Genomic DNA, 27,497 nt, shown 5'->3' with positions numbered 1-27,497 from the left:
AGTGTATATGAAAAGAGCATACATGTTCGAAATATTCAGGGTTTCATGATATTTTAATCCAAAATGCTCATGAGTAATATAAAAATGAAACTATTTAATTTCCAATGATATTGTGACCTGAGAAGTATATCGAAAAGCGTCATTACTCACAAACGGGTGTATATTTTCTGAACATATTGCTTCACACTATGTTTTGGTTATTTGTCAAAAACATAACAGCAGGTCACTTGTTTACGTTTGCAAAGTTGATTTCAAGATGCCGTGAAACGAATTGGAAGCTTTAAAAAAAGAAACACTTTTTTTTTGTGCGCCGAGAAAGATATAAACATACAATCAAATCGCGAAAAGAACCAAAATTTGCCCGGGAAGTGTGGGACGAATAATTGAGAAGTTAGACAATGAGTGTTCCCTGTTGGATCTGCTAAGAAGTCTGAGTGATTAAATCATAGGTTGGAAGATAAAAAAAACAATGCAACAAAAACACATAAGAAAGTTATTTCTCTTTGTTAGGATTTTAGAGTTTTGGCACACTAAAGAAAAGAGTCTTAATAGTTAAGAAATGTTTTTTATATGTTTGTTGTATTTCTTAAAATAAAAACAAGTGTTCACATCTTACATTCTTTGTTCATATCGATAAAAAGTGACAGAAGTGTTTCCAAAGCAAACATTTCATTGAAACTCGTGTACTGGAATGGGATATTTTGCTCGACTTGACAGTGACTGCCCTATAAAACGTGTTTAATCACAAACTTCAACAACAATTTCAATTTTTTCGCGTTTTTGATGTAGGACTGCGTCTTTCATTTCTGTACAGGGGTGTAAATCCAAACTTTCGTAAACGAGAGCGTTACGTTTGGGGTGCTAGGTTTTGAACATTAATACCTCTTTGTCGGTTTAACAGAATGGGATGATAAACACTTTATTTAAAGAATAGAAGTCTACCAGTGATGTTTGCTACTTATTGACTCAAAAACATGACACAATAGCTCAAAAACTGCTTTGAAAGTAGGCTATTGGAATCACAACACACTCACTTATTTACGATGTACGCAAACCGGGGGCATTAGTACTCGTATGCTTTTGTACACCGCAATGTTGTTCCCTAGCACGGAAACCAAATCAAGGCATCTGGGGAAATCGTAATTGCAGATGTGTGCAAGCTTTGTGTATGATTGTATTCGCTTGCATTTGTGCTGACAAGAATGTGTTTCCGTAACACGGACGTGAAATCGAAAAGCTTTGGGATTTCGATGTGATTGGATCTTGTCAGGGATACTAAATACTTATACTAAAAAGCACTTAATTTATAATCTTTTGTCATATTCGTTCTCGCCGGAATTCATTTATCAATCCTACGTTAACAATGCGGTAGTGTTTTGGACACCACCCTTCTGTTTTTGTATTTCTGAAAGTTTGAGATTACTTTTCAATACACAAATAGTTTTTGATATTTAGATTTTTCAATCAAGGATCTCTTAGGGTTTCGGACTTTTGTTTCGGAAAAGTTTTTATCTAAAAATAGAAATTTGGTGAGTAGCTCAAAAATTTTCTTAGGAAGTTTATCTATAAAAATATTTACTGGTAAAACATTAAAAATCAGTCTTGCGAGTGAAAAGTAAAGAAAAAATTAAAAAGGATTTTCGGCAAAATCAGCAGGAAAAGCGTAAGATATAAAATATCTCAAAGGAAAAAAAATATACATTTCTGTATTCTTGATATTTTATGTTAATAATTCTTAGCTTTCTTAAAAATGATAAACGCAGTTGGGATCTCTACACAATAATGGTCACGGTGCTTGTTTTTGTTGCCAATGTTATGAAAACATCTAGCAGCGCTCTCGCAGATTGCATGTACTGGAATAATTTTGGAGGCAATGTGGCGTAGTGGTAACATCCGTTCCTCTCACGCTATGAAATGGAAAAAGTGACCAAAAGTGTTAAAAGCCACTGTAATAAAGGAAAGGACAAAAATGTACTTGAATAAACTTAAGTTAAGTTCATTCGTCTCTAGCCTTGAAAAAGGCCATTTAGAAATCTAATTCTAACCCAAGGCCATTTTTAAGTCCCGAGGATTGCCTCTGTTCGATTGCTCACCAGGTGACTTTTAAATCGTGAAAGACATAATTTTTAGAGTGGATTCCGTCACCATGCTTGCTTTTGTAGACCGCATTGCGATCTGCGCAAATGTATGGGAAATTAGGAGCTCCCGTTTCAACGCAATTTTTATAAACTAACTATTGAAAAAATATTGTTTTCTGTATTGAAATAGATTTGTAGGGAGTGTCCAACTCGATTGGTACAAAAATCCATTAACCCGTTGAGCCCCGCGTCGGCCCTCCGAGGACTGACACTGAATTTTCCATCTTTTTCACGTAGGAAAATGAATGATTTTCAGAAAAGTTCATTGTTCAGTCCAATCGGGGCTTAACGCGTTGAGAAATGTCAGAGCAATAGTCGCTCAAAATTGAACGATTTTCGAGATTGTATTCTCGAAATTTGTATCCTCGATAGGTTCGCGGAAGATGTAGAAAAAATCCTGAGCAATGAGGAAGTCGTCAATGCTGAATATGAGTATTTTGGAGGACTTAACGAATCGAACCCGGATAAAGTTTCTTTCATCAGTCCGGAAACTTTTTCGGCGAAAAATATTATATATTGGATACTCTTTGGAGGTCAACTGCATCTTGATCACTAATTTTCTTCTTCAAAGTTACAAAGTTACACAAAGTTTAGTCTTCAACTAGCAATAATCGCGTCTTGGTAAAACCTCATTAGTTCCGATATCGCTAATACGCAAAACATCACAATACAATAGTACTATCATGTTTTCGGGAATTCGAGAAAAGTTAAGATTTTTTCTCGACCACCAACAGTTCAAAGTTAGCACATAACATCATTATTCTATTTTTTTTTATTATTTACGTATTCTACAAATTGATTTCTGCCCAATAGACTTCACTAATGGTCGCGTTGGCATCATTTTCTATCAGCATCTCGCAGATGCACTCGCGAATATGTTACAAGGATCTCACGGGTACATGAGGTACTAATGATGCCCGCCATCTTAAACCATTATCTCGCTCGCTTTCATCGAGTGTACGTCTATTTTTCACTCCCATCATGATGATCCCGTTTTTAGGGTCGACATTAATTAGGCAGTGTCGAAATTCGCCCATGACACTTTTGCTTTACATCAACCCCTTCTTCCTCGTTAAAACGCGCTACGAGTCCCTCCGTCTAGCTTTGCGCCTCTACTAAATCCAAACAACACAAAGCTTCCACTGACAACCTGTCACTAGCGTTCGCGTCAAAATGGATCACGAGCCAATGAAGTGTGCGCCGGACGAATCTTATTTTATTTAATTTTTTATCACCCATTACGCCGTCATTTCCCCACTCCCAGAAATTGTCGTAATTAATTACCTTTCTGCGCGAAGACACACAGCCAGTGTGTCTACTAGAGCGACTTGGAGAGCATTTCTGCTCGCGTCCCGCACGTCCGTCCGCTGCGGGTGGAAGGATTTCTCCAAATATAGCCCACTTGGAGGTCATTAATTTATCCGTAATGGCGATGATGACAAACGCATTGTGCGGTCTGCGGATGGCTAAATCGACCAGTATCCAGATGTTTATATAACCCTGCCACAACCTACCGAAACAGCTCGCCTCGTGAAAGCGCGGGTAGGCGAAAAGTTTCTCTCAAGGATGTTCATTGTTTTTGTTTCAACCGAGCGTGGTTGGAATGGGAAATGTTTGATTCGAATTTTCTTGTTTGACTTTAGTGTTACAATGACTTTATACATTGAAAATTCGGGGAAAGAACCATTCAAAACAATCCCGATCGGAAGGTGAGGCGGCTTTATGACACACATTTCGCCGCTTCTTTTTCCGAGTTAATGAGCGGTGTGAGAATAAACAGATTCCGTTCTCTGTTTCAGAAGCGCACTTGCGATTAAGTGTTTCCTTCATATTGACTGCTAACCTCCTCTGATCAAAAACAGTTCAAAACTCTGGTTTCACTCCCAAGCCACCCCTCCCATTTAAGTGTCCGCTGACGTGCATTCCTGAATTCCGACCGTACGAAAGTGGAGTGGATGAGCGATTTGCATCATGCCTGTTTTGTACAAAATAGGGCCTCTTGTTTGCCTAGTGGGAAAATCTGTTGATAAAAATAACTTTCGTTTGTTTATAGTTACAAAGTGCAATATTGATGAGAGATGAGATCAAGTCGTGCTTCTGTAGTTTTCGTTTTATTCTGAACGGAATATTTTAAATGACGCTAAGGAATCAAATGGGGATCAGGTCGTTTGTTTTGATACCATATTCCACGAAAATATCAGGCAAAAAAGGCTCTACTGAGGAAAAATTGGAAGCCAATGAACGCACTAATTGCGCAGAATTATTCCTTCGCCAAACATTTCTTTCAATAAATCATTTGTGGTACGGGCGGTGTGGCATGTTGCATCATCATCTTGTTGGAATCAATTGAGGGTACCCAATTGTGGTACCAAAATGGCGGTGATCAGGGTTCTGTTGCGGTTGCCATTTACTGTTACGTTTTTGTACGGTATAATTTTTTACAGAAACAAGCCAATGATTCCCCACGAACCATAAAGTGCACCAAGCGTTGACAAATCGGAGCACTTCCCCCACCGTTATTAATTAATTTCCAAATCACCCAAAGCGGCACCAAAAATAACCCTGTTCAGGGCCTTGATTCTCGAAGTGCGATCAACCTTTTGCCACCTAAGCAAACACCTCTCAACGGAGGACACAGTAGTGTACACTTAAATGACGAAGGTGCAATGAACTCTCGTAACTAAATTCGACATTACACTAGCACAAGGCATCCTCTCCTCTTGCTCCGCTCGAGACAAGATGGTGCGTCAACTTCGATGCACTCTAACCACTATGTGGTTGTGTTTCGATGCGAAATGGCTATAATTAAATTGGCGTGTCAGCAGCATGTATGCTAGAGTCAGCCAGGCTGCTGCTGGCTGGATGGATGGGAAACATGAGGTAACACTACTTCATGACAAAGTCGTACACATGCTGAGATATTAGGAGGAAAAACAGAATATTTGGAAGAGAATGAGGAGGTGAGTTGGGATATGCAGCATAGAGGAATAATTATTGCTAACATGTATTGGGGAATTCTTTTGAAGTCATCTTGATTTTGCGACAAGACGACTTGGAGGTTGGGCGCATTTATTTACACCCGACTTCTCTATCAAATTGTATAGTTTGGTACACCATTTATCAAATAATGTTTGTAGAAAAAACACACTATATTCTCCCTCAATAATTTTTGTTTCATACTGGTTCAAATAAGGGCAGTATATTCAGCGTGTTTACACTTTCAATAACGTCCGACTAAGTTTTACGGGAAGGTATAGGGTGAAAAATTAAATCTAGAAATCGAATATGTTACCAAAAAATTAAAGATTTTGAACATTTATAACCCGGCCTTTTCTTGGTCCACATTAGGGTACCACTTTACCTCCAGGCCAACAAAACTTTCGATTTTTCACCTTTGTTTTTCTAATGATGAAGAATGTACTATTTTGAATTAATATCTTGATCAACAATAAGTTGAACTGCAATATTCTTCGAAAAATTGGTATTGAAGCGGTATGTGAACGCAGGAAAAGGGCCCGTTTCTTACGGTTACCACTTCCTCTAATCATTATATTTCTTTATAAGATAACAGATGATAAACAGGCGAATTGAATAAAATAATGTTGTAGTCCTGCGTCGTGTGTTAGAGTCACCTCTATTTTTTTATTACAGATAGGTTTATCTCCACTTCATTTTCGAGAGGATAAAAAAATTTGCCGAGGCAAAAAAAAATTGAATCGGGGTTACAAAAAAAGGATGCCAAATGTCTTCTAATTTCATCAAACGGGCGAGATGTCATCTCATACGTCATCTGGAATTTTTTTCCAAAAATCAATCCCCCTTTGGATGATTTTTTCAGTATTCAAAAAACTCAAACTTTGACGGCTGTGTGACACTAGTAAATTTAGCTGAAATTGAGCAAAGGGTAGTTTTTCGTTGGACTCGACATTTTTAAGAAAGTCCCGTTTGAAAAATCGATGATCATTTTCATTGGCACTCTAATATAGTGTGATTCCAAATGAAATCGAACTAAAAATGCAGATTTTAAAAATCGTATTTTTAATTCCAACGAAAGTTTGTACAGGCGAACCTGTTTTTGTGCGGTCCCTCTCCGCGTGATTCTTCGTTTGTGCGACACTTTTTATACGATTTTATTATGACATCGGGTCTTGAATCACACAAACTAATCGCACAAATAATAATATCGCACCTAAACAGTCACACAAATGAGAGATCGCACAAAAAGCAACCGCACAAAACAGGCTTTCCTGTATTCCGTTTGGGTTGGAGGAAATATGAGTTTTCCACATCATTTGGGATTATTTGACTCAAGTATAAATATAGATTTTAGTAAGAGAAATCTTTGATAATTTATATCTCAAAAACTATGAGACGTACCGAAATAGTGTCTTATGACGGGTTTATATTAGGGAGATATATATATATATATATATATATATATATATATATATATATATATATATATATATATATATATATATATATATATATATATATATATATATATATATATACACTTCTTCGAGGTGTATAGAATGAGTATTGATGTTAAAAATTTAAAAAAATACACTGAGAAAAAAAACTAGTACTCTTTTTTATTGACAGAAAAACTTTAATGTGCAATATCTAAAATACATATTTTTTTATTTTTCTTAAATTGTTTTCATATGAAACAGAGGTCATGTAGAAAATTTAAAAAAGGAGTCCAAGATGGTACAACTATTTTTGACAAACTTTGTGCACCATCGAATCTTTATGAATTTTTGAAACTGCGAATATTTGTACGTTAACAATCATTTATAACCACAACTTATGTATCCTGATGTGATTTAAAATAGTAAAATTTTCTATTAATCTCTTTCTAAATGTAGCCATTCTCGAGATATTTGAAAAACCATTTTTAATTTATTGTCTTTTTCAATTTCAATTTTTTTTTAAATTTATATATGTATTTTTTATTTCTTTGAATGTTTTCATATAAAATAGAAGTCATGTAGATAGTTTTAAAAATGAGTCCAAGATGGTAAAGTTATTTTTGACGAACTTTGTGGAACATCGATTTTTTATGAATTTTCAAAACTTTTTTTTTGTATGTTAACAATCATTTTTAGGCACAAATTATGAATCCTGATGTGTTTTAAAACAAAAAAGCTCTTTATCAATCTCCTTCTAAATGCAGCCATTCTCGAGATATTAGGCTGTCAAAAAAGTCCTGCGGTATTTCCGCGAGGTGTCGTTGTAAGCGCGTAGTTCTAGTTGTATTCATTGTATCGAGTCATACTATAGCTTGTTGGAAAGGTATTTTTGCGCGCTATAATATAGTCCTTGACAGTGCTTGTTTGGTTAAGTCGTTCGTGAGTTATAGTGTCGCAAGTATGGAGCAAAATAAAGAGAAAATCCGACATATTTTACAGTACTACTATGACAAAGGCAAAAATGCATCTCAAGCTGCCAATAAAATTTGTGCAGTTTATGGACCCGATACAGTTTCCATTTCCACCGCACAACGATGGTTTTAACGTTTTCGTTTTGGTGTAGAGGTCGTCGAAGATGCGCCACGCTCCGGAAGGCCTGTCGTCGAAAATTGCGACAAAATCGCTGAAATAGCCGAGAAACACCGGCATAGTAACAGCCGTAGCATCGGCCAAGAGCTGGGGATAAGTCATCAAACCGTTATTAACCATTTGAAGAAGCTTGGATTCACAAAGAAGCTCGATGTATGGGTGCCACACACGTTGACGCAAAAAAACATCTTTGACCGTATCGACGCATGTGAATCGCTGCTGAATCGCAACAAAATCGACCCGTTTCTGAAGCGGATGGTGACTGGCGATGAAAAGTGGGTCACTTACGACAACGTGAAGCGCAAACGGTCGTGGTCGAAGCCCGCTGAAGCGGCTCAGACGGTGGCCAAGCCCTTGTTAACGGCCAGGAAGGTTCTGCTGTGTTTGGTGGGATTGTCAAGGAATAATCTATTATGAGCTGCTTCCCTATGGCCAAACGCTCAATTCGGACCTGTACTGCCAACAACTGGACCGCTTGAAGGTAGCACTGATGAAGAAGAGGCCATCTTTGATAAACAGAGGTCGCATTGTCTTCCATCAGGACAACGCCAGGCCACACACTTCTTTGGTGACGCGCCAGAAGCTCCGGGAGCTCGGATGGGAGGTTCTTTTGCATCCGCCGTATAGTCCGGACCTTGCACCAAGTGACTACCACCTGTTTTTGTCCATGGCGAACGAGCTAGGTAGTCAGAAGTTAGCCACAAAAGAGGCCTGTGAAAATTGGCTATCCGAGTTTTTTGCCAATAAGGAAGCGAGCTTCTATAACAGGGGTATTATGAAGTTGGCATCTCGTTGGGAACAAGTCATCGAACAAAACGGCGCATATTTGACTTAAAACAGATTATTGTAACTAATTTTATGAACAAATGAAAATTCAAAAAAATTACCGCAGGACTTTTTTGACAGCCTAATATATAAAAAAAAATATTTCTAATTTAGTATCTTGTTATATCGCTATGTTTATGGAATTTTACGAATTTACTTATAATTTTCAACAATTTTTCCAAATACATCATTATGGTAAAACTATATGTTTAGAAGTTACGTTGAAAAACATTATCGCTATGTTTTGTATTAACCGACATGGCTTCAAATGTTCTCAACATAACTCCTAAACATATATTTTTACCATAATGATGTATTTGGAAAAGTTGTTGAAAATTATAAGTCTGTGTAAACCTTGGCTTTAAAAACAATATAAGAAATATAGCGCCCTTGGTCCCGAAACTACGTGAACTTAAAAAAACAAATACAAACAAAATTCATTATTTCGCAAGTATCTTTTTTTAGACATTGGCTCTAATTTGATTTGTCGATCATCTAGTTTAAATGTTATAAAATTTTGAAAAAAGTCATTTGTGGAAAAGGGAAAAGCATAATTTTTTGGAGCAACCTGAAATGGGAATGGGCACCCAAATGAAAAAATAAAATAAAAAAAAACAGAACTTATATTCTGTCTACGCGGTAGAAACGGTAGAAAAGGTATAGTGATCATGGCTTGGCATAGTCTTATTCAACTGAGGATAGTCAGCGACCCATGAAGAAATTCCCCTCCGTATTCAATTTGAAATGACTTTTCACGCAGTTTCTCCGTCAACATGACTAAATAGTCAGTCGGGCGTTTAGTCGCCATCTCCCTCTACGACTCGACTATTTCATTCCATTCTTTCCCGTCAAATGGGCTACATTGCATTTTGAAGTGACTCCCCTCCTTACTTCCTTATTTGTATTAGAGAGGCTTTAAACTTTGCAGTTCATTCGCCTCTAGACTCCCCTCAAAATGAATTCGTTTCTCTCTCTCGTGTATCACATATGTATGTATCGATGTTGAGTTTAAAGTGGTTTATTGTATCGTACACGAAAATTATATACACATATAGAATAGCGTGGTGTAACTACTACTCAGAACTCAAGTTTTCGATTCTCTTTATATGGACGTAAAAATAAGATTATTTACGCAGGTAAAGCAATTCGTGCCAGGGGGAAATAAAAGTGTGGATTGAAGTCAGATATATGAAGAGCCAGATTTGTATTCACTTGTCACGTCAATTAGAATAATCATTGACTAGAATAAATAAATAATTGACAAGAATCAGAGGATTCTCAATTCAATTCATATTTTTAGATCAACACGATTTGAACAATTCCTATGGAAAATAATACGGAATTGAACTTCCTGTACCATTCAACAAGTGTCAACATCGGTATGTTCCACGCACACCTTATCCTTGAACGGAGTTTTGACGTAGGACTACGTCTTTCATTTCTATACCGGGGTGTAAAACCAAAGTTTCGAAAACGAAAGCGTTACGCCGGAGACCGAGATTTTGAGCGTTAATAGCTCCTGAACAACTGAACGAAATGATACGATAAACACTTCATTCGAAAGATAAAATGTCTACGCGTTCTATACTTTCTGATCCAAAAACTTGTTTCAATAGTCTTAAAATTGCTTTCAAAATAGGCTATTGAAATCACCAATCGGTATAAAAGCGAGCGCCGCTCGGAAATCCACTCAGTTCTAATTGAACAGCGATTGGAGCATGTTGTCGCTGTTGTCGTGAAGCTCTTCATTTATCATGAAAGCGCGGATGAACGGTGTCACCAAGAGCCTGTTTGTGCACTCTAGGCCAGAAGAGAATCCATCAGGAGGAGAGTGATGCCACAAACGGTTCCCCGGGAAGACATCGCTACACACACATATACGCGCGGAATTCTTTCCGTTTGGATGCCATTCAGCATCGAGAAAGTTCCGTAAAGATCTAATCATTGCTGGAAAATAATCTGCCAGTTCCTCTGGGAATTTAAAAATACATTCATGTGAAACAGTTTATTTGAATGTTTTCTATCCAGTTTTCTATCAGTCAAGAACTATTAACAGGTGGTTATCGAGTTTGTATTAACCACTGGTGGGCTTCCAGTATCGAGGAAAATGTGGAAATATCTAATCGTTACTGAAAATAATCTGCCAGTTCCTCTGGGAATTTAAAAATACATTCATGTGAAAGAGTTTATTTGAATGTTTTCTATCCATGTAACACTGTGACCAAATATGGTTTAATCAAGTGCTATTAACAGGTGGTTATCGAATTAGTATCAACCACTGGTGGGCTTCCAGTATCGAGGAAAATGTGGAAATATCTAATCGTTACTGAAAATAATCTGCCAGTTGCTCTGGGAATTTAAAAATACATTCATGTGAAAGAGTTTATTTGAATGTTTTCTATCCATGTAACACTGTGACCAAATACATTTGGTTTTGTGATTTTTCAATCAATCGCAATTAACAGGATAGCTTCTGAAGATTATTCTTCCCCATCAGCAGGATATTTCCGTATCCAATATTGTATGCGCCCGCAATCGATTATTGCTCAGTCGCCGAAAGTTCCGAGCTCAGAGAGTTCATTCCCCTCTAGTTTGCCTTCCAAATTGCCATCGTAAACCACACCTTCTCTCGATTCAATCACACACAAAAAGCATACTTAAGCGATATTCTGGTGGTGAGACACATTCATTTTTCGTGAGGACATCGACAAGACAACATCGTTGCCTAACGTGCTGGAGGAGGTGGACGGCGAAGGATCGACACATACACGCGCAGAATTCTTTCCGTTTGGATGCCATTCAGCATCGAGAAAGTTCCGTAAAGATCTAATCATTGCTGGAAAATAATCTGCCAGTTCCTCTGGGAATTTAAAAATACATTCATGTGAAAGAGTTTATTTGAATGTTTTCTATTCATGTAACACTGTGACCAAATATTTTTCAATCAAGTACTATTAACAGGTGGTTATCGAATTAGTATTAACCACTGGTGGGCTTCCAGTATCGAGGAAAATGTGGAAATATCTAATCGTTACTGAAAATAATCTGCCAGTTCCTCTGGGAATTTAAAAATACATTCATGTGAAATAGTTTATTTTAATGTTTTCTATCCATGTAACACTGTGACCAAATATTTTTCAATCAAGTACTATTAACAGGTGGTTATCGAATTAGTATTAACCACTGGTGGGCTTCCAGTATCGAGGAAAATGTGGAAATATCTAATCGTTACTGAAAATAATCTGCCAGTTCCTCTGGGAATTTAAAAATACATTCATGTGAAAGAGTTTATTTTAATGTTTTCTATCCATAAAATATCCATATAATACATTTGGGTTTGTGATTTGTCAATCAAGTACAGTTAGCAGGTTAGCTTCTGAAGATTATTCTTCAGAACAAGGATTTTCGTATCCTATATTGGATGCATAAAACCTTGTGCCTCCAACGTACCGCTCTCGTTTTCGAAGTCCCCCAAATATTCATTTATTCATTCATTCAGAATGGATTTAGATTCAACTTCAAACAAATGATCTCTAAATCAACGATAGTCCTACGTCACCCTTGCGGTTATACCATAGATATAACCCACTTCCTGTTTTTTTGTTTTGTTGTTTTCTGTTCCTCCACCTACCGCAAGCAAGCCCAAGCAAACAAATGTGCGTTGCTTTCCGACGCGCTGAGCAAAACCTGGTGGTGCGTGATTTACTGAGACGGAGCCGCTCGGAAAAACAAACCCTAATTCACCCGATTCGAATTGAGAGCTCAATGTAAACACAAACAGGAAGCCGCCGCAAGGTGGATTTTCCTATTTTCCCATTTTCGCAAGAAACGCACAGCCGAGCCAAAGACCGCGGCGAAGGGTAAGCTGGCAATTATAGTGAAAAATGGTCATGCTTTCCATTTTCTGATTCTCGGAAAGAAAACGGAAAGCGATGAGCGGGAAGAACGTTCTAAATTTAGACTCCACCAATTCGGACTCAGATTAGGTGTTAAGTGAAATAATACGCACGGCTGTGGTGTTCGGTGGCTTTGTTACTGGTTGAGCTAATGACGAAGATGATGGTGGTCATGACATACAGAAATCGGGGAATGTTACGACTCAATCTAGACACAAAGTGCTCACGGCAAATTTGGTACACCTGTTTGGAGTGTCGCGCGTCATTTTGCGCGAACATTTTCACTAAGCGAAACTGGCAAATGTTGCCATTTAGAATCTGTAAAATGTAAATGTAAAATATGTGCTAACCATTTCGATGCCAAACTCGGATGTCACCAAGCTAGTGATTAGTTTGGTTTCAGATTTTGCATAAACTATGAATAGTTTGGCAACCGAACAATCTGCAGGATTTGTTAGAGTTTTCCACAAAAATAATTATTTCGTGAGCCACACAGTCGGCATAATGTTCTGTCTGTGATCTTGCCGAGGTTCACCGAAGTTATGCGAATTGACACCGCTGAACATTTTCTTGTGGGATACTACGCAGAAGATCGTGTTTACGCGGACAATCCTCGAGCTCTTAAGTGGCTGAAAACCATCATTCGTCGGGTGATGACAAAGGTACTATAAACGAAACACCTTGAAAATAACCCCAAAAAGATTAAGTCGTGTAAAAGATCTGTTAAGGGGACATTCTAATCTAGAGATTGAAGAAAATCGATGAATATGCCATTGGAAGAATTTTGCGAAGCTCACATTATTTACCGAGTTGTAGTCATTTTTTCAGTAACAATGTGACAGTGACAAAATGACAGATGTTAAAATGATTGGACTAAATGCTTTGAGAGTCGCCATTGCACGCTCTCTGGCCGTAGGAATGAATATAACCCGGACTTCTCGCTATTTACTAGGAATTTAGTCTAGTATCATATCCTTGCTTTTTTGTAACTGGATAAATACCATCTAGTCCTGGAGATTGAAAAGGCTGTAAATAATCAACTGCTCATTGAATCCTCGACTTCGTAAAAATAATCCTCACTTTTTCTTTAGCTTTAATCTCGTCTCTAATTTGGAGTGTATTGAGCTGTTCCGAAGACCCTGTGTGTTTTAAGAAGTCATTTATATTGAGCCTGCACCCAAACTAGCGTTGGCAGAAAACATGTCATCTTTGGCAGAAATGATGCCATTTAGTGTGCTGTTGAGTCAAATGCGCAAATAATGAGCTATTTTGAAAGCGTTAAAATGGTTTGTATGTATGCGTGCAGACATCTCTTTCTGTTTTCTTTTCTCATTTCATTTGAGATTGTGCCAAAAAAAAAGTCCATACGGCGTCAATGGGGATCGAACCTAGGCCGGATGGAATGTAAAGCTAATTTACACGACCACGCTATCCACATGGCTAATGGTGCTTAAGAAGTTGTTCAGCAAATACGTGATAATATTGCACCTGATTATAAAATGAAGTTGGGAGGTGTTTTCTAAGAGTAAAAAAGGAGCGCATGAAGGAGAACAATATATATTTCGGTCTGGGCCGTGTATGTGGCAAAACATGCGGAAAGCTTATTTGTCTTTTGTTTCGCTCGCTCGTATTAATCTTATAGCGAATTCGTTTTTAAAACTGAGTCAGTGCCAAACTGACTCTGTAATAAAAAAAAAACGTTTTCAGTTTCACGAATGCGGTGGTTTGTTGGTGTGCGTTATATAGTCTGATTTGTTTATATTTGCGACGACAAATGTACAGTGTCGACGTCTGGTGGCGATATTAGTGCTTTGGAGGTAAATTATTCTCCATCAGATCAGAAGGACCAAGTGCAGTGTAGAAATATAAAAGTTTGAATTTTTATTTCATATTGTTTGATTACCTAACACATGTAGTTCTGACACTCACTTAACCATTTGTCGATGCATTTCCTATTTGTTCCACAAATAATTACTATTATAAAATAAAATCGTCATTAGACACAGTTTCGTTCAATATGTTTCTGCGATATCGGAAAAAAACTCTTATTTCATCACATAAAATAAATATTCGATATGTTAAAGTAAATTTTCATTCATTATTTTGATTTTGAAAGCACGTTTATTCCACCTAAATATCCATCATTATTTTCGCCTCCCAATGAGAGCACACGTAGCTTAATGCCGTCTACTCGAATATACTCTTCAAAATCAGAATCCGAATTGGATTACGATTCCAATAATACAAAAGCAAAAGCAGCATGTTTTCCATTTTCATAGTCTTTATTTTTAGATTTTCCAAAACGATACTCGGAACTTGACAGTTCAGTATACCTGTATTGGTGAACCCGAGTGCCAACTCGTGAAACATCTCAATGCGAAACTAACAGCTTTCGGGACGAACTAGTGTGACACTGAGTGCGAAACTGAGTGAATAAAAAAACGTTTTGACAGCAGTTAGTGCGGCACTGGGGTTTTTTTTTTTATCTTCGCTTATTTTTCGTCGGCCTATTTCCGCCACTTTAGTGCCAATCACCGACATCAGGGAGGCGACTCCACCTGTTCCTACCTATCAGACTCAACAACTCATGAGCCGGGCCAACTTCTTTTACTTCCGCTCCGAAGGAAGACGTAACCAGAGATTTTTCGCCTCAGAAAATCCCAACGACGCCAGCTGGGATTGAACCCAGGCCGATCGGATTGTGAGGCTGTTACGCTAACCATACAACCACTGGCGCCGTCTGGCACTGGGGTTGAAACTGAACAAAAACGAATTCGCTATTATATTGCTGTACCATGTATATTATACAATGCTTACCAGTATTTGTGAGTCATGACATTTTTTGTTATGTTATGTCTCATTTAATGTCATAAATTGGGATGACAAAACATGAGCTAAAAATCAATTTTGGGTGTGGGAAGTGTGTATCCATCATTATACCAAGTGCTTCCTGAGAATCGGTTGTAAGACTACGAAGTCCATTGGTATGATCTTTTGAAATGGTTCTATGAAATCTTGCTACAGCAGGCAGATTTACATTCTGTCTTCTACATCTACATCTACATCTTTCCGCTGAACATTTTTCTTTTTTAATTTGGGGCTACTGGCAGTGGTCTTAATTTAAAGTTTGAGCGCGGTCTGTGATTTAGTTTGTTTTCTGCATCACTACAACAACAACAGTGATGTTTTCTGCATCACTACAACAAGAACAAGTTTGTACTATTTTTTTGCTCGGCGATGTTTGATATGAATAATTTTATTGGTAATTGTGATTGATATTGTGTAAAATTTTGAGTTGCAAACAAAATGTATTATGCCGAAACGTTGAAAATGTTGCTGCAAATAAACGGGTATATGAATGGTATATCGCATTCAAAAACGAGTAAGAAGAGATAAACGTTTTGTCACATCAAGGACGACTATCCACCTCTTTAGCTGATGAAAACATCGACCAAGTAAAAGAAATGGTGCTCGGAAATCGCCATTTAAGTTTTGAAAGAGCTATTCCGTGAACTAAATATCTCTCATCAGATCGTTCGTTATATTTTAGTTGAGGTTTCGGGCATGAAAAAAGATGCACCACGATTAGTGCGAAACGAGCTCAATTCTCTTACAAAATTTCATCGCATGCATGCACATTAGGGTGCCAATGAATGTATGGGGAAAATCGACCCTAAAATTTCAAAAAGTTACCCTATACAAAATGTTCACCACCTCGAAAAAACACCCTATGCCAAATATCAGCTCAATCGAACTTAAGGGAGAGTGGTGCAAAGCGGTCAAAGTTTGAGTTTTTTGAAAATCGAAAAATCACCCAATCGGGGTTTTCGAATTTTTTTTTTGATTCCAAATGTCTTAAAATTGCATGAAACGTCGAGGTCTAATATCATTTCGAAATTTTTTTTGTCAAAAATCGACACTCTGGGACTTTTTTTTCGGAGTACGAGACGAAACGTATGGTTTTAAGTGCCAATAAAAATAAATATCTCGATTTTTCTTTCGGAACTTGTTGCTAAAAGTTGATTTGCATGATAATATACCCTATGCAAAATATTAGCTCATTCGAACTTCATTTATTAGTATTGCAGACGTTAAAATTTGAGTTGAGAAAAAAAAACGAAAATCGGGGTTTTAAAAAAAAAATTGTTAGTGCCAAATGTCTTACAATTGCATTTTTTTCGAAAACCCCGATTTCTTTTACTCCCCCCTTGGTTGATTTTTCGATTTTCAAAAAACTCAAACTTTGACTGTTTTGCGCCACTCTCCTTTGGTCCGATTGAGCTGATATTTTGCATAGGGTGTTTCTTCGAGGTGGTGAACATTTTGTATAGGGTAACTTTTTAAAATTTTAGGGTCGATTTTCCCGATACATTCATTGTCACCCTAGTATAGACACTCCTCCTCCCTCTCTAAGGGATGGAGAAACTGTCATACAAATGAATCATAAATTTTTGCATAACTCAAGAACTAATCTAGCAAACGGAACCAAATTTTGCATGTGGTGGATTTAGAGGGCAGTTGTTATTTCTATGGTAGTTTGACAATCCTCCCCTCTCTCTGAAGTAGATAGGGGCTGAATAACTCGAGAACAAATCAAGCAAATAGAATCAAACTTGGCACAACAAGTTTTTAGGGATCGATAAATGTTTCAGTGGTGGTTTGACACTCCTCCCCCCTCCCTCAGGGGGGATGCTGCAGAACTCGAGAATCAATGAATTATAATTATATAAGGGGTAACAAATGTTCCTATAGTGGTTTGACACTCGCATAACTCGAGAATCAATCAAGCAAAAGGAACCAAATTTGGGATGTGAGGGTTTTTGGATACGAGAAATGTTTCTATGATGGTATGACACCCCTCCCTCCTCTGGAATGGAGACGGGGTCCCATAAAAATATTACACATATTTCAACCAAACATGACAATTGAAAATTTTCGGAAAACGTTGTGAAACCGAAAATCACGCCAACGAAATTGATTTTTGTTCGAAAGTGGAAATGAATTTTAAAGTGATAAAACGCACTCCTATATCTTCCTCTATCTATATAAATAAAAATGGATCGCCGGAAATTTGCTCTTATCAAGAGCAAAACTCTAAGAAGAAATTATCCGATTTAGGGCTTTATTCATTCTATCATATTTTCTGTATCAAACAATTATACGATTGAACAGAGAAATATGTTATTTGCAAGTGGTTGAAAAGTCTAGAACGAGTATTTTGTCTGAAAATAATCTGATATTATAATGACGAGTTTTGGTAGAAGTCCTAGGAAATTTATATTAAAAGTAAATTGTAAAAAGTCAATTAGAAGATGAATCAATGAACAGTTCTGCGATTGGATCCATGATCGTAAGTAAGAAAACGTGAATGTTGGGAGGTGTTGATAACAAAAAATAAATTTTGAGCGGAACGAAGTTGCCGAGTCAGCTTGTGTGATAATAACGCAATGGTTATAGAATGTGTAATGTAGAAAATGCAATGTCGGAAATGTGTATTGTTATCAATGATGTGAATTTATGTAACCAGTTTATTTATGTTTTAGGGATTTTTTAACGACTGACAATATACGTTAGTGAACCGGAAAATATCGACTTTTCCAACACCCCCCTTAATATTTTGCTTCTTTGATTGTATTTTTTTACATATTCATGTTGGAGAGCTTTAACACTCGTATACTCTCGCGAAAAATCGCAATTTGTTAACTCTGGACTGTGCGCATCTCTGTGATATTGCTATTGTGTATTTTTAGGCGAGTGGTGTGGGAGAGGAATGAAAAAAGTGAGCGCCATTGTGGCAGCCATTTGTGGCTTCCTTCCACCTTCACCTTGAGTAATTCAAAATCACTGCCCTCTGGACGGGATAGTCTTACGTATGTTTCTTCTATACTATAACATTACATTTCGTTCATCATTGCTTTCATTGTACACGTGAAATAAGAAAAAAAACAATGAATACATTTCAACTTACCTCCTTCTCTTCGCCATCGACAGGAGAATCTTGTCGCTCGGGATCAATATCCTAGAATACGAGAAAAAAATGATAACCACAAAATGACAAACCCAACACAGTCGCACTACCTCCATGTCGACGTGCACCACACCGGTGGAGCGCCGCTTCGGACGCCTCCTTCTCTGGATAACCGCCTGCGTTGCCTGGGCACTGCTGCGGTTTTCGTTTTCCTTGTCATTCTCTTTGTTCTCCTCGCTGGTTTTCAGTGGCCTCCGCAGATGCAAACTGGCATCGTTCTGCTGGGGCTGACTGCTACTAATGTCGGCTGAAGAACCAATCTCCGGGGCTGACGCTGGACGGGGTGCTTTGGAAATACGGAAGAAATTGATAGGAATGATGGCCATCGGAGAAAATTTTTAAAAGGCTACCCTACCCGTTAGGTTGCTGCTATCACCGTTGTGTCTGCGTTGCGCCACTGAAGATACCGAGTTGAAATCACTATTCTGCTGCTGCCGATTGTTTGCAGAATCCAGGGCAGTGACGGCGTTGCTGGTGTTGGTGGTAATCGTCGCGGATGTGCTGACGGGTGCGGCGGTGGCGTCCTCCAGTTTGAACTATTGCAATGAGGAAATAAAATGTTATTGTTGATTTACTAACACTAATAACGACTATTTCGCTAAACACCAGAAACTTTTTCGTTGATTCAATTTTGGGGAACCCTTTCAATTCCGTTGAATCCAATAATAGCTGCAAACCAAGCGATATGGCACGCGCAAGCCCATGCAACCCACCAAATACACACAACCAGCAACGGCTACTTACCTTGGCTCCATGGTCTACCTTCATCCGCCACGAGGGCCTCCGTTCGGCTAGGGTCGACTGTTGCTGTTGATGGTGCAGTGGAGACGAAGGCGCACTAGTATCCTTACGCAGCGATACTGTGCCTTCGCTGGCGGCTGCCGGTGTTATATTCGAGGCGGTAATATCACTTTTGATCGTTGCGGGCGCTTCGGCCGTCGGCAGACCGCTGCTACTGTTCGCCGCGGTGGTAGCAGTTCCGGTCGTTGAAACCTTCGAGCTGATGAAGTTTTCCTTGTCACTTTCAGCGTATTTGTTAGCCTCCTGGCGTAGTTTCTCCGCTAGCGTGAGCGAGTTCGCGTTGTCTATATCGAACAGCGACCGTTTGCCAGCGCTGTACACGCTGCTCGGGGTCCGAATAGTAGCGGTCACAGAGGCGGAGGAAGCTGGTGTACTGCTAATCGAGTAGTCGCCTATCGTTGGCTTCGTTTTCGTTAACTCGTCGGTATCAGTCTTTTTGTTAAAATTATTGTTACTACTGTTAGGATTGTTGTTATTCGTGGTGGCGGCGCTGGGCACGCTGAAGGTGGCCGTTACCGTCGGTATATCTTCTTTATCAATTTCTTTGGCAGTCGGGGGGACGGCTTCACAGCTACTGCTGCTGTGACTGGTCATAGTATTACTGCTGCTAAGCCTCGGCGTGGCGATTGTGTATGAAACGCTAATTTTGCTGCCATCCTTATTCTTCGAAGTACAGTCGCCGCCTCCTCCACCTTCGCCACCACCACCGCCCCCACCATCACCCCGGAGAGGCTTGATAGTGGCAGTGGTGGACATGCTACTGGAGGGAGGAGGACTGATCGTGAAGCTGGCAGATACCTGTTGATCACAGATACTTGGACTACCAGCCGTTGCTGCCGAGGTTGGGGTTTTCCTGCTTCCGGTAGTGTTTGTGATTGGGCTTACCTCAGTTGTAGCGCTACTATCGCCGCTGGCATCCACCGACGGTACCCGATCGTTGATGGGAGCTGATGGGGATGCGATTGTGCGACTCCGGGTTGTGTTTGTTGTAGCGGTGACTGCGGATGAGGTGGTGGCAGCTGGGTCGCTCTGTTAGAAGGGATTCGTATGAAAAAGCCAAATGTTATGTGCGTGTGTATGTGTGGGGGTGTGAAGAGGGTGACTTCCTTTATATCTCGTTTACCCTACAGATGTTTGGTGAAGGATGATCGTTTGTGTTTTGTTTGCGGCTGATAGCTATATTGAACGCAGATGGAATTTTGTATACTAGAAAACGGGCAAAATATTTTGTATTGAGTAGGTATTTAGTGAATTGTTCCTCCGAAAAAGAAGAGCCGGTAGCTGTTCAAATTATCTCACCTACATTGGCGAAATACAAATTCCATCGACTCAACCACAACAATATATGGGAGGCATAAAAATGTTAAAAAAAATCTTTAAACAATATGAGAAAAAAAACAAACCATCCCAACCCCGTATTCATCTTTGTGAAACAAATCAAATCGCCGTCACTATTTCTCATTTCTACACTATTCATGAAGAAACATCGATTTTTGCGTATATCAGCTTGGCGTCAAGGCCTACAAATCCATTTTCATTTATGTACCGTCATTCAAAAATGATCCTACCTCATTTCCTGCAAATAAGGTACCCGGTCTATAAACGTGAAACCGGAATTTGTCATTGAAAATATACGTTTGAAACAATTTTTTCAAAGTAATGGCCATTGGAACTGCAAATTTTTCCCATCTGTTCGGGAACCCATAAATTTCTTGCAAAAAATTCTTTGTTTTATATGCAGAACCAGTCATCGAGGCATTCTCACATACTTCAATCAAAATTAAAGCGCTGTTCAGCGAGTGTGTATCCCACCTATGAAAACAAATGGTAATCGGAAACAGCCAAACCTTGTGAACAAGCCACATGCGTTAGTTGAAATCAATTGCTCAACCGTTCCCCTGGCCGTTCTTGCTCGGTGTGGCGGGGCATTGTCATCAAGAAAAATGACTTTGTGTTGCCTTTTCTGATATTCTGGCGGTTTTTTTGGAGCAGACTCGATTCAATTCGATCAACTGCCGGCTAGTGACCATTCAACACTGGATTCCTCGAGTCGAGAGAGACGCACCACGCTAGATATAGGGTACAGACTAGGGGGCGTTGCTGATTAATGGTTATTTGCATCCCAATAGGAAGTATCCCGTGTCGGTCACACATACATAGCATTGGAGACTGCAACATCTCAATTACGAGAACATATCGTAATACTAACCGCGAATAACCGCGAGTCCTAATAAAAATATATATATATTGGAAAAAAATACTTTCGGTAAAGTTCACTTTTACAGTTTTAGTTACTCAAATTGATCTTATATTGAAATAGCATACATATAGTACTATTGGAGAGTAGCGCATTTTTTGTTATTTTTAGACTCATTTAACCTCTTGCCGTACGATTTAATTTCCAAACGGCTCAAACACGAGTACATCGTTTCGATACTCTGCTGGGAGTGTGTATATTACTTACGTTCGAAGCAGTCTCGCATAACCCCAAGACCAATGAACGCACGCTGATTTGTCCGAAAAAATCCATGAGTGATGTTCGATGTTTTACGTTCTGGCACAGTCTGATCGCCACGAGTGTGGTTCGACGTTATACGTGAAGGGGTTGATGTAATAAATCTAGATGCCAAAACATGTGCATCTAAAAATTAATTTTGGGTGTATGAATAATCAATCTGTTCGTGGTCATGACACAATTAATGATGACTTTGGTGTCTTCTATCAAACGTCACGGACTGCATTGATCAAGCAGGCATTTGAAATCGTTCGTGACTCGATGCTGAGGATTTTTTACATAACATATGCCGATATCATAACATATGCTTTTTCTTTCGTTTTTGAGATATGATTTTTCAAATTTAACATGTTTTAAGTCTTCGTTCAATATTCCTATGTGACTAGACTAGAACTGTGCGACCAGAATAAAATTTTCCTGCACGTGCAATATTTTTTCAAAGAAGTTTAGCTCATAGCATTTAGCTTCAATTTGATATGTTGTTCATCTGAATCGGTTCAGTAGTTCAAAAAGTTATGAATTTTCGAAAAACGTCACTTTTGGATAAAAAGGGGAAAATGATTTTTCGGACCACCGGTTAATTTTGGAAAATCATACCTCAAAAAAGAGAAAAATAGCATCTCTGATATCAAGATATGTTATGTAAAAATCCTCAGCTTTCAAGAAAAATATAAGAAATAAAGCGCCCTCTAGTCCAAAGCCATGAAAACAATAAAAAATGACTACAATCAATAATTACGAAAATAAAATCCATCTTTTTTGCAAGTTCAATATTTTTTTAATAGAAGCTCATTGGCATATGCCGATCATCTAAATCGGTTCAAAGGTTCAAAAGTTATGAATTTTTAGATAGTCATTTTTGAGAAAAAGTGAAAAAGTTGATATTTCGGACCACCCTAAAATGGAAATGGTTACCCTAACGAAAAAATAAAAAAGGGTCTAATATATTGCAATAAAGAAAACCACTATTCATAGAAATCTGAGAACCACTATATCGGTTTGGCATGGAATGGCTGAATTAGAATATAGACGAATAAATGAATGTATCATATTGCACTCTAAATTAAGCTAGTCTGAATAAGGCACTACATGAAATGCGGTTCGTTCCTGGGACCTGTTATATAAAATAAAGAGCTCTGTGTGAGTTCAGCCAACCAACGAGAGTGTTGAGTTTTGATTTAACTTCAATGTGCAAATAAAATAAAGAAGAACGAGAACGTTCGCGATGCATACTCAGTGCAGTCCGTGCATTGACACAGGGAAACAATTTCCGACTTATGACCTGCTTGTTTTTCGTTCTCGCGAGACCAAGAATGAATCATGAGTGAATCAACACCGGATGCTATCACTGGTCATCATGCACAATGCTTCAGTGCGTGTGGCAACCCTCGGTTGAGACAACGGTACCTCTTATGCTCATCTCTAACCTGTCCTGTCACACAAAAATTGTTGTCCTTTTAACCTCGAGTATACCGCGAGTATTCGGTCGAATTCTACTAAACATAGCATTAAGTTGAAATTTTGTATAAGCATTACAAAAAAATGATTTGGAAAAAAAAGTGTATTGATTAAACTCATTTCAGCCCTAGATCAACAAAGTGGTCGTCTACTTGACACAACCTATATCTTTTTGACGTAGAACTACATCTCTCATTTCATTGTAAGTCCATTCGCTATCCAACTCTTGAGGAGTAAAGTTCAGTGTCGGTATTGTGCGTTGCCACTTTTGCTATTCGGCTATTGGTACGAGTGAATAGTGTACGAGTGAAGGTCATTGCTGTCCGCTTTCGACCTGACCTTTTGTGAAGTGGAACAAAGGAACAAAGGAAGCAACGCTCTTGCAGCGAGCCGGATTGCGGCAGTTGAACTGAGTCGGCATAACGGGATCGCCATCGCGTGACTATCGCAAACGGGATTCATTGTCACGTGGCTGCGTAAGCTATTCTTGCGCAATTGTGTTGTCTCCGTAGCGCGTAGACCCTGTGTCTCCCTGATTAGGGCAGTAGAGCGCATTATTGGAACAACTTATATATTAAGGTACACATATTTATTATTAATATTATTATTCAATTCATTTGTTCATTGTTTAATATTATTATTATAATTTTTTTTGTCTTGCTATTTTTTTTAGATTATTGTTAAAATCGATAATAAATTAGAAATAAGACAGAAATTTTTGTAAAATGGAGAATAGTGGAGGATCTCTAGAGATGGAGATCTTCGATAATGAATCCCATACAAGATCTGGGAAAAACATAAACGAGTCCCTCATAAGGAAGATAATTCTTCTGGGGACGAATCCGCTCATCCTACCAAGCCCCCATCTAAGAAAATTGCAAGCCTCCCTTCTCAACCCACTGTTATTCCCACTTCCCCTCTCCCATCATCGATTTCGCTTCCCCCTTCTGATGCTTCCGATCCAACCCAATCCTCGTCCTCGTCCTCATCCTCATCCTCGTCCTCGTCCTCGTCCTTGTCTTCCCACTCTGTTGTCTCCGCTCCACGTGTCAGAGTTTATCCAGAAGATGCACCTGGAACTGGCCCGTGGGTTGTTTTCCTCCGGCCAAAACCGAAAGGAAAAAACCTTAACGTGATTCAGATCATGAAAGATCTGGCCAGATACACTTCTGTATCTGAAATTCGCAGGGTTAGACCGAACAAATTGCGAGTTGTCGTGAATGACCGGAAACAAGCAAACGAGAGTGTTGCTGATCAACATTTCACTCTCGAATATCGAACATTTATACCCTCCCATAACGTAGAAATTGAGGGGTTGATGACTGAAACGGGTCTGACGAGCGAACAAATAAAAACAGAAGGAAAAGGCAAGTTCAAGAAGCTCCCCTCAATGGAAGTGAAAATCTTGGATTGTCGCCAACTCGGGAAACTTTCCCATGATGGGGACCAAACTAAATTTACGCCGTCCGACTCGTTTTGAGTCACCTTTGCTGGTGCCGCTCTCCCTGACTACGTTATGGTGGCGAATTGCGACTACCTGTGCGACTCTTCGTGCCAAAGCCCATGACTTGCAACATGCAAGTCGTTGGTCACACTTCGGATTATTGTGCCAACAAGGAGCGCTGTGCCACTTGCGGAGAGCAACATGAGGGGACTGAGCATAAACGTCCATATTGCGGGGGATCCCCACACGAGCTCTCAGTTTGAGAAACTCACAAGAGTCGCTGGGAGAAACAGAAGCACTCTTTAAAGGAACGCTCGAAGCGCACATTTGCGGAAATTTTAAAGGGCGCTTCGCCACTGACCCAACAATAAGAACAACCAATCTCAACACACAATACCTTCTCCACGTTGCCAGTTGATGAAATGGAAGCGGACACAGCTAGCGGGGGCACACCGTTTATTTTCAAAGGGAATCCCCGGCGCAAAAATGTGACCACTCCAGAGGTTCAAGAACAAGTCCCCACGGTTATATCCTCTGTTAGCTTGCCTAAAAAAATTGAGTGCAGCGGACAAGCAAAATCAGGTTCCTCCTGGCTTCCGTGGGAATATTTCATCTTCGAACGACCCAGCACTCCAGAGGACATCAAAAACCCTAACTGTCCCTATTTTTCCGTCTAGTTCAACTTCTCAATCGGGATTTATAAAGTTGTCTGAAAGTTGTTTTAATGTTTCCGACTCCATCAGAACCATTGTCATCTCAATGCTTCCAGTGTTAAAGACAATTTTGCAACAATTGATGCAAACATGGCCCCTCCTTGCAATGATTATCTCTCTTGATGTCTAATTCAAATAGAGAGGTCGGAGATATCACTGTTTTACCGTGGAATTGTAGTAGTCTTATCCCTGAATTGGATACATTCAAATTTTTAATTCATAACTTCAGTTGTGATGTTTTGCTCTGTCCGAAACATGGCTCTCTTCGCGAGATGATCTCTCTTTCCACGATTTTAATATTATACGCTTGGACCGCGATGACAGATACGGAGGGGTACTATTGGTAATTAATAAGAGCCACTCATTTTTTCGAACTGACCTTCCACCTATTGGAGGGATCGAAGCTGTTGCTTGTCATGCAAACATCAGAGGCAAAGACCTCTGTATTGTCAGCTTGTATTGGCCTCCTCTCGGTTAGCCGCAAGCAACTTGTTGACATGTGCTCACTTCTTCCTGAGCCACGTTTGATCTTGGGAGACTGCAACTCTCACGGAACTGCCTGGGGGGAACAGTACGACGACAATCGTTCATTGTTGGTATATGACCTTTGTAACAGCTTCAATATGACCGTCTTGAATACTAGGGAAACAACACGTGTGCCTAAACCTCCTGCTAACCCAAGTGATCTTGACCTCTCGCTTTGCTCGAATTCACTATCGTTAGATTGCAAGTGGAATGTAATCCAGGACCCCAACGGTAGTGATCACTTGCCAATCAAAATTTCCATCACCATTGGGTCGAATTCTTCTGAATCTATAAACATGGCATATGACCTCACAAGACACATTGACTGGAAAAAATATCCGGACGCGATTGCTCTAGCCATCAATTCCAGAGATGGCTTACCTCCATTGGAGGAGTAAAACTTCCTTTCTCGTTTGATCTATGACAGCCTATGTATGACTAGCCTCAAACCGTGGTTCAAAAGTCTGGAATTAAGTCGGGACTTTATTCGCACCTTCTCCCGACTCATGTCCAATCACTGTTCGTTAGATGCACTACTCTTCCGTTTCAATCTTGCCAGCAGCAATCTCTGCGTTTGTGGTCAAGGTTATCACGACATCGAGCACGTTGTTTGGTCGTGCGAGGTGTATCTTCGGACCCGAGGAAAACAGCCCAATGTGCCGGTGAGAGATGTGTTGGCTCGGTTAGACCTTGATTACATGTCCCAAATATATGTTTTCCTTAAAGCTATCGATCTTCGTGTGTGATTGTCCCTATATCCTTATACCCTTCTTCCCTTCCTTTGCGGGTAATTCGTCCCCTTGCTATGAATAGTAGAATAAGTTGAAATGTAAATACACTATAGATATGCGAATAGATTTAAGAATTGAGTGTTCATCAACATTGTTACAATTTCCTTATATCCCATCCTTCTCCTTAAAATATGTCACCCTTCTAATCTCGAGTACACCGCGAGTAATCGGTTTTCCACCTTACTAATCATAGATGTAAGAAAAATGTTTATATATATATATATATATATATATATATATATATATATATATATATATATATATATATAGTTTTAAAATAATATTTAAGAATTCGGCTCCTTTAAACTTAAGTAACTGAGGCTGTAAAAATAAACGAATTAATAAAAAAAAAAATTTCATTGTAAGTTCATAATATCGAAAACGAGAACGTCACCTTTGAGGTGCCAGATTTTGAGTGTTAATATCTCTTTGCGGTTGAATGAAGTGGTATGACAAGCATTCGCTAATGCACTTTTTTTCTAAGAGAATGGGCTCAAAGATTCGGTGAAGTGATATTACAGCATGACAACGCACCGGCGCACACTGCAAAAACCGTGAAGGACGAAATAAAAACGCTTATTTGAGAAATGTTATCACACCCGCCGTATTCACCAGACCTGACTACGTCAGAATATCACTTTTTTGGAACAGCTTTTGAACAATTTGAATCTTCGATTAAGCAAACATCATACATTATTTATGTTCCATCTGCGTTCATTTAGCTCTTGAAACGTGTTCGCTCCTCTCACCAATTGAATGATAAAACCAAAATCAGACGACAAAACACAACAATTAGAAA

General features: G+C 39.0%; 1 protein-coding gene across 11 annotated transcripts in view; it reads right to left on the bottom strand.

The window, feature by feature from the left end:
- The window catches only part of LOC129771264 (protein phosphatase 1 regulatory subunit 12A-like), a 173,892-nt gene that overhangs the window by 32,522 nt on the left and 113,873 nt on the right, over positions 1 to 27,497 (bottom strand). For 10 of the 11 annotated variants that reach the window (XM_055774748.1, XM_055774737.1, XM_055774740.1 and 7 more), the window contains 4 exons: positions 19,196 to 20,281; positions 18,807 to 18,987; positions 18,502 to 18,737; positions 18,392 to 18,442 (listed from right to left, as the gene is read on the bottom strand). In XM_055774748.1, the coding sequence (XP_055630723.1) occupies positions 18,392 to 18,442; positions 18,502 to 18,737; positions 18,807 to 18,987; positions 19,196 to 20,281 (1,554 nt within the window). The remainder of the gene's footprint in view (positions 1 to 18,391; positions 18,443 to 18,501; positions 18,738 to 18,806; positions 18,988 to 19,195; positions 20,282 to 27,497) is intronic. The other variant, XM_055774746.1, reaches the window with a different exon arrangement.

Source organism: Toxorhynchites rutilus, chromosome 2, assembly GCF_029784135.1.
Source record: "Toxorhynchites rutilus septentrionalis strain SRP chromosome 2, ASM2978413v1, whole genome shotgun sequence".
Taxonomy (NCBI): domain Eukaryota; kingdom Metazoa; phylum Arthropoda; class Insecta; order Diptera; family Culicidae; genus Toxorhynchites; species Toxorhynchites rutilus.
The sequence above is the reverse complement of the archived record's forward strand: the minus strand, read 5'-3'. Positions and strand labels throughout refer to the sequence as shown.